This window comes from Panthera onca, chromosome B2 (genome assembly GCF_046562875.1).
Source record: "Panthera onca isolate mPanOnc1 chromosome B2, mPanOnc1 haplotype 2, whole genome shotgun sequence".
NCBI lineage: Eukaryota > Metazoa > Chordata > Mammalia > Carnivora > Felidae > Panthera > Panthera onca.
This window is the reverse complement of record NC_138343.1, coordinates 100628806-100645979: the sequence shown is the minus strand read 5'-3', so window position 1 is coordinate 100645979 and position 17174 is coordinate 100628806. Positions and strand designations below refer to the sequence as shown.

The 17174-nt window shown below is 41.2% G+C and overlaps 1 protein-coding gene across 2 annotated transcripts in view; it reads left to right on the top strand.

Moving 5' to 3' along the window:
* Window positions 1-17174, top strand: part of LAMA4 (laminin subunit alpha 4) — a 143530-nt gene that overhangs the window by 66572 nt on the left and 59784 nt on the right. For both annotated transcript variants that reach the window (XM_060616434.3, XM_060616436.3), the window contains exons 8-11: window positions 340-450; window positions 7786-7897; window positions 10996-11163; window positions 13321-13514. In XM_060616434.3, the coding sequence (XP_060472417.3) occupies window positions 340-450; window positions 7786-7897; window positions 10996-11163; window positions 13321-13514 (585 nt within the window). The remainder of the gene's footprint in view (window positions 1-339; window positions 451-7785; window positions 7898-10995; window positions 11164-13320; window positions 13515-17174) is intronic.

Below are 17174 nucleotides of genomic sequence, written 5' to 3'. Positions count from 1 at the left end.
TTTTAAAGATCACACACGCTGGGCCTCCACCAGTCTATACGGTACTTTTGTGAAATTAGAAAAAGATGCCCTTTCTTCATGGCCAGCACAGCCTGGTTCAGGGTCTCCGGCCCAGTGAGCAGAGCTCGTAGAACTTCAGCTCTGAAGACCATGGGAACCCTTGTGCAGACCCCAACCTTCATACGAGGTGGCAGCAGCCTTCAGACCCCACGATCTTGGTAACAGAAGCTCACATTCTACTCTGAGTCCCCTTACACTGAAAGCGTTGTATGTGTATGTTTAAAAGCCTGGTATGCACATCTACTGATTTTTTTTTCAAAACATTTTTCTTTTCCACAGACAAAATTGTCAGAAAGAGAAAACCAGTATGTCCTAAGAAAGATACAAATCAACAATGCTGAGAACACAATGAAAAGCCTTCTGTCTGATGTGGAGGAATTAGCGGAAAGGGTAGGTATTCAGTGTCTGGGAGTGCCTTCAGAGAAAGGATTTAGCCGGGGTGAGCCTGGCTAGTCACAAACGACTGAAGCTTAACACAATGAAGGAAAAATGCAGTGACCCATGTGCCTTAAAATAAATCAAGGCAAGATCTGTGGAGAAAGTTAATATACTTGGTCTCTACAGTCTCTTCTCGTTTTGATGACTTTCCTTGAAAAACTATGTTTACGGGGAACTTCCATTGTATTTGCTGCTGGTTAATATGGTTGATAGATGTTTCAATTAGGATGGTTGGTCAGCTGTTTGCCTTAACATTTTATGGCTAAGAGCTGTAGAGAGCCCAGAAATAAACTTTATTATATAGAATATGAAATTTAAATGTTTGCTAAAGGATCCATTAAGTAATAAAAGGAAAGAAGAACCATGCTGAGAAAGCAATTTTGCAGTTAGACAGGAAAAATAATCACCTTCAACTTTCACTTTATAACATATACTAAAATAAATTCCAGACAGATTAAGAGTTGAGTTTGAATCTCAAATCCATAAGAAAGCAAAATGAAATCATTGTTAAACCTTGAAAGGAAATAACAGTACATTTAAATATAGCATGAAGAATTATAATTTAAAAAAGGTAATAGAGTTGACAAGATAAAATTTCAAATACCCAGTGAAACAATAAATAAACTAAGAATTCAACCAGACTAAGAAAAACATTGAGGGAAATATGACTTGTGAAAGCTCTCACAAATGAACAAGAAAAACATGAAAACAGGAAGAACAGAGTTAACATGAAAGACTATTAAATACACTCCCCAGGAGCCTAATGGAAAAATATCCATCATCTGTACTAATAAGGAAAAATATAACTAAGCCACCAGGTGCCATATTTTACGTATTAAAATGTTTGACACATTTTTCCCCTGATTATGCTCTACCAGGGCTGTCCAATGTACTCGGATTTCAACTTTTAGACATGGGTGTTTGACATTGAAGATCTCTTTGAAAAATAATTCTTATTTTCTACAAAAATAAAGGTTAAAATTAACTCTGGCCATCTCTTTTGATGTTGGACCTCATAAACTTTTACGAGATTAGGCTTCTAAAAACATGAGTTGTTCTAATTGGATCTTTGGAAGATACAGCTACTTCGAAATGTATATGAAACTTGGGTCCCTCAGTCCCATGCATTGTGCATATTAAAATCCAAGCATGAGCATATGTAGGAAGCAGTGAGATCTCTTAAGTTTCAAAGGAAATACTAGGAAAGAAATCTTTGTGAAAAACTCACTGCTTTTTCATTTCTGGTGTCATGGTTGGAATTTGCCCAGTGTCTCAATTCTTGTGAAAATATTTTCCCCAAGATTAGTTCCTCTCACAGCTCAGACATGGACTGACTGATCCTTTTGTTGTACAAATTTTCCACTTCCAGTATAACCTAAATGCAGACATTCATGGGGAGAAAATAGCACGAGCTTTCAAGTGATACCACAGTAGAGGGGCGCCTGGGTGGCTCAGTTGGTTAAGTGTCTGACTTCAGCGCAGGTCATGATCTCACAGTTCGTGAGTTCAAGCCCCACATTGGGCTCTGTGCTGACAGCTCAGAGCCTGGAGCCCGCTTCGAATTCTGTGTCTCCCTCTCTCTCTGCTCTTCCCCCACTCATGCTCTATCTCTCTCTCCTTCAAAAATAGATAAAAACATTAAAAAAAATTTTTTTTAAGTGATATCACAGTAGAAAAGGCTCCTGGGCACCAAGAAGAGACCACCAAAGCAAAAGGTTGATGAAAAAGCTACTGAAACTTTCAGGTATTTCCAAGAACTCTTATTGAAAATAAGGTCCTTCTAACTATGACAACAGTCCTGATGGTGTAAGAGACTGCTGAAAGATTTCCAAACGAATGCCCAGAGCTGGTCTTAATGACTTCTCAAGCATCCTTCAATCCTTTAGTCCAGAAAAGCCCATGATTGATTCTTAGAAGGATTTAAGAAAAGGTTGCCTTAGAAAGACTTCTACCAAATAAGTAACTAATATTTACCTTTAAAGAGAGCAAAGGATAGGGACGCCTGGGTGGCTCAGTCAGTTAAGCATTCGACTCGATTTCAGCTGAGGTGATGATCTCACTCACTCCTCATGGGTTTGAGCTTTGCATCAGACTCCACAGCTTGTGGCACAGAGCCTGCTTGGGATTCTTTCTCTGTCTCTGTCTCTGCCCCTCCCCTGTTCATGCTGTCTCTGCCTCTCTCAAAATAAATAAATAAACTTTAAAATGAAATTAATTAATTAATTAACTAATTGAAGGATTTCACTGTGGGTTCATTCCCACAATGATTTTTTTTTTTTAATCACAGTAATGTTGCCTCTTGAACTTGAAAATACCTCCGTTTGCAAATTGTCACGTAAACCTCATGAGCCCCAAATCTCACAGTTTACATTAACCTAAGTTAACTGGTTTCGTCCTAGCCCTCTTTTGAAAAAGTCTACAGCCCTTTCCTACTCCCTTACTTCTGGGAATCCCCTAAAGGATGCCCAGGCATTTTGTATTCTCAAATAGTCGGTGCTCAAAACGACCTCCCTTCTACCACTGGCTTGTCATGTCTGTAAGAAAGTGCCAAAGACTAAGTCAAGATTCTACTTTCCCATGTTCCCCAGGCACCATGCTCGAAGTCTGAGTGGTGCCAGGCTACACGCAGGAGAAGAGGCGGGGGGCCCTCTCTCAGTTTCAGTGCTGCCCCCTGACAACGGGGCCTTGAAGTTGCAATGCAGAGCCCCAAGTCGCAGAGCCCAGTCTCCAAGGGCTGGCTCAGGAAGGTGCTGCACCACCCCTCTACTTCCCCATCTCCTCCATATCCTCCCTACTCCTTTGGCCACAACAAAAGCTCCCTCGCTTATCAAGTCATCGAAGAGATCTTTAGGGCTGGAAGGAAAGTAGGCCACCTCTATACATCAAAAGCACCTGGGCTCGTCTCTGATCCTGACAAAACGGTAGGGCAAAAAATAAAAATATGTTTCAATTCCAAAAGCATTACTTAACACCTGGTGTATAAGCTATTGTGCTAGTGCTATGGATACTGAAATGAACATGATAATATAACATAAACCCTGCTCTCCAGGAGCTCACAGCCAGCAGGGAAAACAGGTATGTAAAACAAAGTAATCATAACATAGCGTTCAATAAGAGAGGCATGGTACAGGCTAAAGAGATAACTCTAAGGAAGAAATAATTAACTTGTTCACTGGGCATACGCTAGGGAACACTTCTTAGAGAAGATGAGCATTGACCTATGTGTTTAAAAAGTACTGGGAGTTTATCAAGTACTTCCTAAGCAGGAGAAAAGTACCAGGAAAGCAGGGAGCTGTGAAACAACATAGTGTGTTCTACAACTAGAAAAACTTTGGCCTTGGCCTACTGAAAGGCCAGCTGTAAGGCAAGGCACAGGAGACACTGCTGATGAAGTTCTCAGAGGCCAGGTCATGAGGAACCTTGCCCACCATGCTCAAGAACATGTAGGCTTCATCCTGTGGGCTTTGGAGAACATTGAAGTATTTACATAGGACAATGAACTGATCAGATTTGAAATTTCAGAAACATTCTTCTACAGTAGGGATGATGGATTGGCGAGTGAAGACGCTGAAGATATGGGCACCAGTAATCTGGAAAATTGCCACAGAGGTCTAGACTAGAGTGGTTGGCGGGGCACCTGAGTGGCTCAGTCGGTTAAGCGTCGGACTCTTGATTTCAGCTCAGGTCATGATCTCATAGTCATGAGATCAAGCCCCACGTCCGGCTCTGCACTGGACTGGGCATGAAGCCTGCTTAAAATTCTCTCTCTCTCCCCCTTCCTCTGTCTTTCCACCCCCACCCCTCTTTCTCTTTCTTTGTCTCTCAAAAAAAGAGTGGTTGATTGCTACCTTGCCTTTATTTGAACAGAATTTGCAGTGGACAGGTATCAACCGAGACTGTGGTAGTATGGAACAGGAGGAGAGGCCAGAATGGCAAGCGGAATAAGAATGATTTGGTGACCAATTGGACATGAGGGAAGTTCTGGCTTGGAGAAATGACTATTCTAAAATTACAGAAGGGGGGCACCTGGCTGACTTAGTACGTAAAGCATGCATGCAACTCTTGATCTCTACCCCCAAGATTACATAAAAATATGTAGAGATCTTTATGTAAAAATCAATCAATCAATCAATCAAAAAATTAAATTACAGAATGGATTACTCAGGACATTTCTCTGTGGATGCCCAGAGGGCAGTCAGAGAAAGATTTGAGTTTGTAGCTCGGAGGAACTCAAGTCTGGAAAGGTTTTTAGAAGCCGTTAATGTTCAGGAGGTAGGGAAACCCACAGAAGTAGATATCACTGTACAGGTTCTGAAATGGAGCATCGTTTCAGAACCATTTTATTCCCACTACTGTTTTGTCCAGCACTGTCCTTATTTATGCTTGTCTCCCAGAGTGATTCCTGGAAGTTCCGCTTTCACTTTCAAAAGTGTCACAGTTTAAACAATGAAGTCTATTCTCACCCTAGATATTATCAGCTTCACTTAGTCTGGTTGATTTTTAAAATATCAATCATCTAGGTACACTACCCTTCATATGCACCGTATTATCAAAAAGATCCTGTCACTTAAAAAAATTTTTTTAATGTTTATTTATTTTTGGGAGAGAGAGAGCCCAAGCAGGGGAGGGGTAAAGAGAGGGAGACAGAGGATCTGAAGCGGGCTCTGTGCTGATGGCACACAGCCCAAGGCAGGGTTTGAACTCACGAACTGTGAGATGATGACCTGAGCCAAAGTCAGACGCTTCACCAACTGAGCCATCCAGGTGCCCCTTTGCCACTTTTTATACCAAATATGTACAGGGAGAATTTGCTGTTGGGGTAAGTAAATGATTAATCTATTTGTAATGTAAACCATCAACTAGTTTATAGTTGTGAGTTAATTTTTTAATTTTGGCTTTTCTTAAAGCAAGGTACGCTGGTTTTACCATGTGCCCATACCGTTATTTTTATTTTTCATCCGTAAGCAAAGTTACAGAAAAACATAAATCTTTCCAATAAGGCATGACTTCTATTATAGCCAGTAAGTTTGCTGTGTAAAGTCACAGACATTGCTTAACCACTTATTTTCTTATATAGTGTTACTAAGCGCCCTCTAGTGTTTGTCAGAAAGAAATTTTCTTAGCAGTATTCACACCTTCCCGCCCCCCCCCCCCACAGCTGCCTTTCATTGTTTCACTTCAAAGTTTCCATATCAAGAAATAAGTTAAATGAACACAGTAATTACAATAGGCCTTTTTCTTTGAAGGATGAAACCAAAGTAAAAGATATAAGTGTTGTGTTTTGCAAATATAATTTGAACTGGATCAAAAATCAACTAGATTTTTTTTTAAATTTCTAGATGTTTTCAAGGTTTGTGTCCATACTTTTTAAAAGCAGGAAGCGTGTCATCAAGAATAAGATTGATTTTATTTTCTGCGTCATATAATTTTTTTAATGTTTATTTATGTTTGAGAGAGACAGAGAGACAGAGTGAGAGTGGGGGAGGGCAGAGAGAGAGGGAGACACAGAATCCGAAACAGGCTCCATGCTCTGAACTGTTAGCACAGGGCCCCAAGCAGGGCTTGAACCCATGATCTGTGAGATCATGGCCTGAGCTGAAGTCGGGCGCTCAACCAGCTAAGCCCCCCAGGCGTCCCTGCATCATATGATTTTTAAATGACCACAGATGTTGTGTTTCTGGAAAGCATTAGAATGAGGCAAGAAGAAGACAGGCATTGGAGGAAGGAATGCAATGACTCAGAATGCAGTGTCCATTCAGAAAGCCCACTGTTTCGGGAAGGGTCTGATGGTTGCACCACTGCTCTATAGGGGGCTTTACGTGGAAGGGATTCCGGACTTGCTTGAAAAAAAACCTCCAGGGCACACGTTTGCTACGACACCATTTCTGCATTTCTCTTCCTTGACTAAGGGCCACTTATGTGGGTTGGTTATGCCTAGAAAGCCAAAGCATTTCAGGTCAAATCATGGCACAACCCTCTGGCTAGAACACTGGGTGAGAGGAAAAAAGTTTGAAACGGGCCCTTCCCTGTCCCGGGGAACCTGTGCAGTGGGACAGACCACGCAGTCCACTCAGACACGATGGCACTTTGTAATAGAACTGAGCCGAAAGAGCACCAGATGAGGCCAATAGGCATCTGCCAAGTGTGATCAGAGAACTCCTTCCCCCCTTAAATATAACCCGTGAGTCAGTCTTCCTAATGCCAAAGGGATATACACAGTACACATCCCCAGTGCTGTGCATACAGGCCAGTGTCCTGCCCTTAAACCATTTCTTAGATCAGCTTCTGTCCTGACACACACAGAAACATGCACATACACTTACACACCCACATGCGCTTTCAGAAGCCACATTTGAGTTCGAATTTCATTCGGGCACAACTACTACATGGGAGCTCTGAAACAGAAGCTCCCTGGTGGAGAGAATGGAGTCTGCTTCTCGGGGAAGAGTCTAATTCACTCTGAGCCAGATCTGCCTGAGTGGTTATTTTTACCCAAGTGGCATCAGTGTTGATGGGAATTTGGAATGCAGCACCGAAAACAGCATTGAGCCCAGTCAGCATAATCCTTTAAATCTCTGTGGTAAATCAGTGTCAGCTCTGGTGGGACCACCCAGGAGCCCCTAGACGCACGAAGCATTTCAAGGTCTGCCTACTTTCTCAACGATTTCCCCTTTGAAACTTTAAGCTCTTCTATCAGCACAATGTCAAATTGATCAGCAGACACGGGTAATTTCCTAGTCTGGAATCCTGAGATACAGTAAAAATTCAAAGAGTAAATTACATATGAAAGGTGATTGGTTTGGACCCAACTGTGACTGATGGCGTAGGAATACGGCTGATTTTATAGCATTCTGCAGTTCCTTTTTTTAAATTTTTTTTTTTCAACGTTTTTTTATTTATTTGTGGGACAGAGAGAGACAGAGCATGAACGGGGGAGGGACAGAGAGAGAGGGAGACACAGAATCGGAAACAGGCTCCAGGCTCTGAGCCATCAGCCCAGAGCCCGACGCGGGGCTCGAACTCACGGACCGTGAGATCGTGACCTGGCTGAAGTCGGACGCTTAACCGACTGCGCCACCCAGGCGCCCCAGCATTCTGCAGTTCCAAAGCTGGTCATCACATCACATTCATGCATGATTTCTGGGACCATTTTATATGTTATAGAAGTTCCACATGCCAAGGAAATTTATGTTTATGGAATGCATTATGCCCACCCACTGCTATGTGCACATACACAACATTCCCTTCTCATAAATTTAAGCTGGTGTTTATGTGGATTATTTGTAGGAAAGTCAAGCCTCAAGAAGGGGCGAACTGGCTCAGAAGGAAAGCATGGATACCATCAACCACGCCACGCAGCTTGTGGAGCAAGCTCATGATATGAGGGATAAAATTAAAGGTAAATATATTCTCTTCTGGTGCAGCTTAATGTCGAGGAATCATTCGTGTTGTTAAACTACAACAAAAACAATGGCTACTGATAGTGCTTACTATGTGCCAGTAACTTGTTAGAGAGCTCTATATAAGGAAATATGTATGGATTTATAGTGTATGCATATGGTATTCATACTATAGTATATAGTATATTTATAGTGTGTGTGTGTGTGTGTGTGTGTGTGTGTGTGTGTATACACACACACACACACACACATATAGTCATCCAGTTTGTTCGCTAGGATTTCTGAGTACTATCCCTACTTACTATCTGTTAGCTGTCAAGAATAAATGTATAGAATTATTCCCTTTCCAGGCATTTCACCAAAGTGGAATGCCAGAATACCTTTCCACCACAAGAAACGGAATGCTATGGAGTCTTGAGTAGGAGTCATGCTTTTCTCAACTATCTGCAGCAAAAAACATCACCTTTACAGTGGCAGGAAATTGCACTCATCCAAACTGTCCTAAACTGTCTCGATGATCCCATTTCCCAAGGACCAGGGAGGCAACATGCTCTGATCCCCAGAAGAGAAGTCTGGAGGGGACGTGTGACATTTCTTCGGCCTAAAACGCAGTGGCAGATTTTACCTTCCCTCTTAGAGGATTACTTATTTGTGCTAACTTCTGATAAGTGAAGGCAGTATTTTGAAAACCATCTTAATAGCCCATTGAAAGCCAGCCTTCAATTTATCAACAGAAAACAGGCACTCTCACTTGTTCTAAAATAAAGAGACTTTCCTTGGGTTACAGTCTGCTAAGATACAGTATTTCTGTGCCTCCATATCTTTTATCCTATGTATTAAGAGCTAGATGACAACACCAAGCGCAGTGGCAGAAAAGGAACCCACAGTGAGAGGGTCATATCTTTACCCTGAGGTATAGGGAACATACTCCAGGCAAAGGGATGAATGGAGCCAAGATTAGACATTTGCTGTATTTCCTACAATACATAATAAAAATGAATGGCATGCATTTCAAACAGCCCTCACTCCCATCCTCACTGACTCATGCTTTTGCACCTACCAATAAAATATTTTTTTGCTGTAACATTTTAGAGCTACTATTGATTTTTTTCAAAAAGTCGGATTGAACCTGGATTAGCTGACCTCATCTAATTAGAAATAAATGCCCCTCTAGGCAGCAAGTAAAGCCAGCATTCTAGTAAGCCATTCAGAGAAAATAATTCACATTTGCTGTTATAAAATTTTTATTCTAACGTGTTTCATTTGGAAGGAATCTAAGCCCTCTATTTGACCCTGTGAGCATAAGAAAAGATGAAAAAAATACAAAAGTGTAAATGGGAAACAATAACTGCCATCAGTTTACCTTTTAAAAATAATGTATGAAGGGGCACCTGGGTGGCTCAGTCGGTTGAGCGTCCAGCTTTGGCTCAGGTCATGATTTCGCGGTCTGTGAGTTTGAGCCCCGCATGGGGCTCTGTGCTGACAGCTCAGAGCCTGGAGCCTGCTTCAGATTCTGTGTCTCCCTCTCTCTCTGCCCTTCCCTGTTCATGCTCTCCCTCTCTCTCTCTCTCTCTCTCTCTCTCTCTCTCTCAAAAATAAATAAACATTAAAAATTTTTTAAAATAATGTATGAATAGTCTCCAAAGACCAAGGCAAAAAATGTCATTGTCCGCATTTCCTTTTTCTAATCTATTCCAGACGTGGCTAAAATAAAACAGGCCAGAATTGTAAATGTAATATTTGGATCAAAATGCCAAACGAGTCAGCACTGGAAGTGTTAGATCTGAGGGAGGGGAAAAAAAAAATCTATGTTTAGTTTATTTCCAGAGTTAATATTATAGATTTCACTTGAAAAGTAAATGTTTAATCCCTTCATAAGTTTCGTTTCTAGCAAATCTTGGTTTTCCCTGTAACTTTCTCAGTAATATTTATAGTGTTAAAAAACCCCTTACCCCATTTATCTCCTTTCCTTTGGAATTCAGGAATGCGACACATTATCAATAGCGTGTCATTCCTTATTCCCAACCGTCTGTAAAAACATTACTGGTGACCTTCAAGCTATTATCCATAGAAAATAGAAGCCCGTATCTGGTATGATTTATGTGACACCAGTGTTTGTTTACGCGTCTTGTCTGGCCAGCCGCATACATCACAGTAAACCACAGACACACAATTTCACTTATGCCAGGAAGATAAAATGCTTCCTCCCAGACCTGTCATGCGGACAAGGTGGCAATTACATAACTTTCATCTGATCATATGTAGTAGGAAGAGAAAATCAGAGAACAACTCAGCACTGCTGGGATTTAGACAACTTATCTAATCTCTTTGAGCGTCAGCAGTCTCTTGGGTTCTAAAATTCTCCATCCGACATCTTACTTATGTATGGAAGTGGAGTGAAAATGACACGGAATCAAAATGGCCCAATCTCGAAAAACAGTCATACTACAGAAGGCAAATAGCTATTGCAAAAATAGATAGATAGATGATAGATTAACTATTAATATATATTAATAAACAAAAACTCACATCACACTAAAACAAACCTCTACTTTATATCTGGTCTGTAGAATAATCTGAAAGACCCATTTGAACAACTATCAATATGCTTTTATTTTGATTTAGAGCTTTGGTCAGATCTTTGGCTGAAATATAATTAATACCTCTAACACATCCTACATATGACAGGAGATACCTCAGATAATTTTCTCCAACTTATATATTTTATTCAAAAGGTTGATCAAAGACCCCAGGTTTGTGTGCCTTACATAGTAACGTTCAGGAATTACCATGGAAACCAGATACAGCTGCAGTCAGGAAAGGCTTTGTATTAATCCCATTCCCATTCTGAAGACACCAGATGGGGGGAGGCAGAATCGTTTCCTCAAGTTTTACTTCTCCTTGGAATATATAGCGAATTCCAATGCTGCCACCAGTGTTTGCAGCATGAACATCAGAACAGTCTTTGAATGATACCCTCTTTCCATTTCGGGATCAGCCCTGCCCTTTGCCCTCCCTCCATGTTTTCAGTGGCATCACTGTAAAATGCCCAGACACCCCACCCTGCTTTCTTTTCTCACTGTGTCCTTCCTTTCAGAGATCAACAACAAGATGCTCTATTATGGGGAGGAACAGGAACTTAGCTCTGAGGAAATCTCTGAGAAGATGGTGTTGGCCCAGAAGATGCTTGAGGAGATCAGACGCCGTCAACCATTCCTCATGCAGCGGGAGCTAGTGGACGAGGAGGCAGATGAAGCCCAGGAACGTAGGTGTATTCAACTCCTGGCACACAGCACATGTTTGCTTCCTTTGTGGGTCCAAGAGAGGACATTGAGCCGCAAGGGAACATTTAGAACTTGTACATGGCCTCAGGGAATCATTTAGGACAACTTAACTAAATGACCAAGAGTTTTAGACTCAAGCCCAACCTCGAGGTTTTGAAAAACAGTTGAGATCTCACACAGAAGATAGACCTTTAACTCCTGAGAAGAAGAAATAGGGACTTAACAGTTGGTGGAAACACATAAAACAGGGGAAGAAAAGCTAAGGGGAACCCGTTTTCAGAAAAACAATAAAAGGAATCTTATTGAGAAGGCAGTAAAGCTACAAGCCCAGCAACACTCACATTCTGAAGTCTGGTGAATGACTTTTAGGCTTTCAGCCTCCGAGTTTTCACATTTCCTTTAATGATGAATGTAGGCAACTTACAACAGTATTAGCGAACCTATGACTTGGTTACTCTATCAGTTATCAATGACTAACAACTCATCCCAAACATATTCTTTTAAAACAATAACCATTTATTTGTTCATGACTTCATAGGCTTCCAGTATGAGCTTAATTCAACCTGGACAGCTCATCTCTGCTCCATGTAGCATGAGCTGGGCTCACTCACATGTCCTGGCCCTTAGGGGCGGATGGCTGGGCCTCCCCCCCTTATAGTGTCTTACCCTCAAGGAGACCAGCCCAGCCTCACTCATTTAGCAGGAAGGCAAGAGTGGAACTCAAAGATGTCATATCTATCCTACTGGCCCAGACCAGCCCAGACTAAGGGTGTGAGGAAATAGACTCCACTCTCGATGGGAAGAGTTGCAAAGAATTTGTGTCCATTTTAATCTACACAATCAACAAGGGAAGCCGTGGATTTGGGTATCAGATACTAGCTGTTGTTCTTATCTCACAACATTAAGTTTAGCAGTAATTCAAAATAGAAGAGGCATATGTGTTCTTATAGTACCAATTTGTTTTTTAATATATTGGTCTTCTTTTTAAGTCTATGTATTTTACTTTATTCATTTTTAAATACATTATAAGAGGGGGTCTGAAGCTTTCACTAGATTGCAAAGAGTCCCATGGCACAAAAAAGGGTTAAGAACACCTGCACTGGGTTATTTTCCTATGATCAATACTAGCAACTTCTGCTGCAAATTATTACGAATATTTGAGAAAAGGAACATTCTTCATGTAAAGGCATATTACCATAGCAAATGTATTAAGTCTTAAACAGTAAGAACTCAAGACGAACCTCGAGCCCCATTTCTGAGTCAGGGTGAAGGCAGCACTCAGGAAGGCTGGAGATCTAATGTCATAGACGGATGCTTCCACATTTCTTGCCTGTTTGGGAATTTTAACGAGTCTGCCCTGGGGAAATGAAACCAACCACATCCCCCACTTAGCCACCTTCCAACCTCGTGGATGCGTTTTTAACCACTCTCTTTACTCAGCTATGAACTTGCATCTTGTGCTCACACAGATGAAAGAAAATACAAGACCTCCAAGAGACAGACTGATACTCCCTGGAGGGAAAATAGCATTAAGGCACATAGTCAATGCATGCTACCTTGATCAGAGAATTAAGACATATACAGAATTTAAGACTATATCCTTGTCATTCAGCCTTCATACCACAAAGTCAACGGTAACTCTTCGTTACCAAAGTAATGGTTTAGGTTTGACCTAAAGAAGCTAACTAAAAGCACTTGCCTGGAGAGAATACAGAAAATGAGCGGCTGTGAACATCACTTGTCAGTAACAGACAAGATAATTTGGGTTATTTTTAATAGTAAAACTATAGTACATTCAAACCCTTTTATATGGTAAAATTACTAATAACCTGGGTAATAATAAACACAGTATAATAACAACACAGTTTCCACATAAATCATCATCTCGATGGGAAAACGAACCAAACTCTTTTTTTTTTTTTTTTTTTGGCTGACTGCCATCCAGGGGCTCTCAATCCTACAAAATAGGATTTCTTTCTTCCAGTATAGGACATGGGGCTAGTTTTGCAAACAAGAGCTTCAGTCTCTATTGCTAAGGAAGGCATGGCCTGACAAGTTTGCGTCTTTGCTGAATGCTGGATGGAATGAGAGGAGACAGGAGAAGCCCAGACTGAGTTTCTGTGTCCATGTCTTGCCAGTGCTGAACCAAGCTGAGAACTGGCAGCGGCTGTACAATGATACTCGCTCCCTGTTTCCTGTCGTGCTGGAGCAGCTGGATGACCACAATGCTAAGTTGTCAGACCTCCAGGAATCACTTGACCAGGCTCTTGACCGCGTCAGGGACGCCGAAGACATGAACAGAGCCACAGCAGCCAGGCAGCGGGACCTCGAGGTACGGTGGACGTTCCACCCGTAAATGCATTTCAGACACATATGACACAAAGTTACAACAAGGAGGGACGGTTGGCTCGCGATTTTTGTAAAATTTTAGTACATTCAGATATTCATAGTTTTAAAAGATTTGTCCATGTTTTGCCGCTTTAACTTGCTAATGTAAGCGTGTGCACCTAAAATCAAGTTGAAATCATTCTAATTGTTTCGCTTTCGCACCAGTAAGAATGCAGTTGTTCTTGGTGCCTGTGTCAATGTGTATGGCTACGTTGTTCTTGCAAGTGAGTAACCAATGTGCTAGTCCTATGTTTGCCTGTTTTTCCTTTTTTAAACTGAGAGCACTAGAACATCAAAGCAACTCAGAAACATGTGCCTAGGAGAGTATGTATAATTTCTGGAAAGGTGAGATAAGCAAATTGCACAGCCTGGCTGGTCGGTATGCACACAGATACAGAATCTAATTCAAGCCAAAGGTCATGCAGATACAAAGAGGTGAGAGAAATTCCCAGACGTAGCCACAGCTTGCAAAGGCCAGGATCCCTATGGGGGGCAGGATTTGTGCATGCCCACCTTAGGGGCTTAGATCTGGTGGTGGTCACGGCTGTTGCAAGCAATGCAGGCACTCACAGCCACCACGATCGAGAGGGGCCATCCTCTGATAGGGAGATGTGTGTATCTTTGGACATACTTATACAGATGAGAGTAAAATAACAATGTCAAAAAATAGGAAGCAACTGTGAGCAAATTCATTAATTCAGTTGTGTTTATTTTTATTGTCTTCGAAACCAACTTAACTGAGGCTCTCCGCCCTGATTTTCAGTCATCACCATCTCTCAGTAAGTCACTGAACATTTTCCTAAATAAAAGTGAATTTCCCTTGGGGCATCTCTGGCTGGCTCAGTCAGAAGAGCATGTGACTCTTGATCTTGGGGTCATGAGTTCGAGCCCCACATTGGGTGTAGAGATTACTTAATAAATAAAAACTGAAAAAAACAAGTTAATTACACTTGTCACCACCATTTTCTAACAGGAGAAATCCCTGAGTCAATATCTTTTAGAACAATAATGGTCAAGATAGCAACCAAAATAGCCTCTCCCTTTCTCCCTTCCATTCTTTCTCCCTTCCCACCCACCCTCCCCACCCATACTGATCAGCCACCTCCATTACAGTTCTGGGGATCACCACTTGCTCTTGTTAAAACCCTTCATTTTCTCCTCCTGACCCATAGCAGTGCCTTTGATGCTTCAGCTTGTAAACCACTGAGTGATCATAAAATGAGTTTGGAGGGTTGTAACCAGCTCTTTTTTAAAAGTTGAAGTATAGTTGAATAACAACTATAACAAATAACAAATAACAAGCATTTTTTAAAAAGACAAAAAAAAAGGAGAATGGATGGAATAGAATGGAATGGAATGGAATGGAATGGAATGGAATGGAATGGAAAGAACAGAATAGAAAATATCAAAGCACCTCATGTATAGGAAAGTCTGGTTCCATCACATTTCTGCTTTAGTGTTGCAACAAAAAATTCATTTTTTACTGTGGGTTATGGTTAAGAACATTTGAGACACTGTCCTATAGGACAGTCTATGGTCCTTCACATGCCATGAGGAACCATCTCTGATCGACCCTTGCCAGCCTCCTTGGCCTTGCCTTTTGTTGTGTCCCTGCCTGACGTGTTCAGTGCAGGCAATATCACACTCCCAGTAATCCCATCTGCCTGGGATGGATTTCTTTTCCCTTTCTCTTTTGCCTGGATAGCCCCAGGCACATCCTCCAGGAGGCCTACTCCCTATCCCCAAGTTAACAGGTGCTTTCTTCAGCAATCCCATAACGAACCTTGTGACATTCCCGTTTCTGTACTGTGATCAACCGTTAACGGATCTGTCTTCCCTACTAAACTTAAGTATTGCAATTTCACATTTCACTGTCAGACCTACAGCACATCTTAGAAAAGAATCACACCAAATTTCTGATGTTTTTACAAAACCAAAAATAACCACAACGTTTAATTGTTTTGGTATGTACAAACAGTAGCCGCACAACTAGGAATAATAAAAATCTTCATCAGATGAATGTAAGATTCTATATTTTAAAAAGCACAATTAACTTAACCAAAGCTCTGCACCCCCCCCACAACTCTTTCTATCATTTTTTAAGAATCAGGATTTTTTTTTATTCTTTGCATATGTGAAATGGATATTGAACATGCCTAATATGCTAATTGTGTATCATTTTCATAATTATTAGTTTTCAAAACTCTCTTTTGTTCAAATTGACCTTCTTTCTGTGGGAGCATCTTTGTTTCAAAGCTAAGTTTATTCATTTCTGTCTAAGGCTGTATATGATGAGTACAGTATATGATAAGTGATAAACCCCTTAACTTGAAACATCATTTTCCAACTACTGCAAATGAACCTGTCACTCAGTGCTGTTACCACAAGGCTTTAAAGTTTGGCTCTGACTTCGGGATGTTACCTGCGCTCCCTTAAGGGGACCAGATACAAGATCTTCCGACAGGGGTCATGTCTCAGAAGGAAAACCTCTCTGAACGAGCTAAATAATACCAACCTTTTCCACCTCCTTTCCTTACCTACCTTAATACCCTTATTTTATTTTTTCTTTTTCCTTTTTTTTTGCATTAATTTTTTTAATTTAATAATCAAATTGGCTTCCATACAACACCCAGTGCTCATCCCAACAAGTGCCCTCCTCAATGCCCATCACACATTTCCCCTCTCCCCCCAAGTCCCTCCCCATCCACCTTCAGTTTGTTCTCTGTGTTTAAAAGTATCTTGTGGCTTGCCTCCCTCCCTCTCTGTTCGTATTTTCCCCCTCCCTTCCCCCATGGTCTTCTGTTAAGTCTCTCAAGATCCACATATGAGTGAAAACATATGTTATCTGTCCTTCTCTGACTGACTTATTTCACTCAGCATATTTCATTTCCAGTTCCATCCATGTTGCTGCAAATGGCACGATTTCATTGCCAAGTAGATAATACTCTTATGTTAAGATACTGCTTTTGTATAGAGCTGTGGGACTCCCGCTGCTTGTGGAGACAAGAATAATTAGCCCCAGATAGTCACACTGTATTAAGCTTGGTGGATTTCGAGGGGAAATTGATTTTGGAAGGTTCTTGCATTAAGATGTTCAAATGGGGTTCTTTTCTGTCCTTGGACCTATATCTTCCCCTGTTGCAACGTGTTTGGAGAAGATGCTTCCGTCTTCCTTCCCTAAATTAGAAAAGACTGCAGGGAACACGAAAGACACTGAGATGAATTTAGGAAGTGTGTCCTTCTATATCTGGGCTTCTGTAATTATTCCCATGATATCTTAGATCATACCATAAGTCATATATTTCAACCTCCATTCAAATTACCACTTCTAAAGTAACTTTGACTCATTTTTTACTCAGATTGTAAAATGAGTCTTTTACTCTTCCCTCTTAAAGTATCATTCTGTGTTGCTTTCAAACTCCAAACTCATTTGAGGCTATCTAATATTTCTTCAAAATCACAACATGCCTGTTTCTAGAATCCAACAGCGAAGGTAGAAATGAAAGCATTCATCAAAAAATAGATTAACACTTGGGCCATTTTCCCTCCTCAAAAAGTCTGAGCATCTAACATTACGAGCTCAGAGTGCCAGGAAGCTAGATCA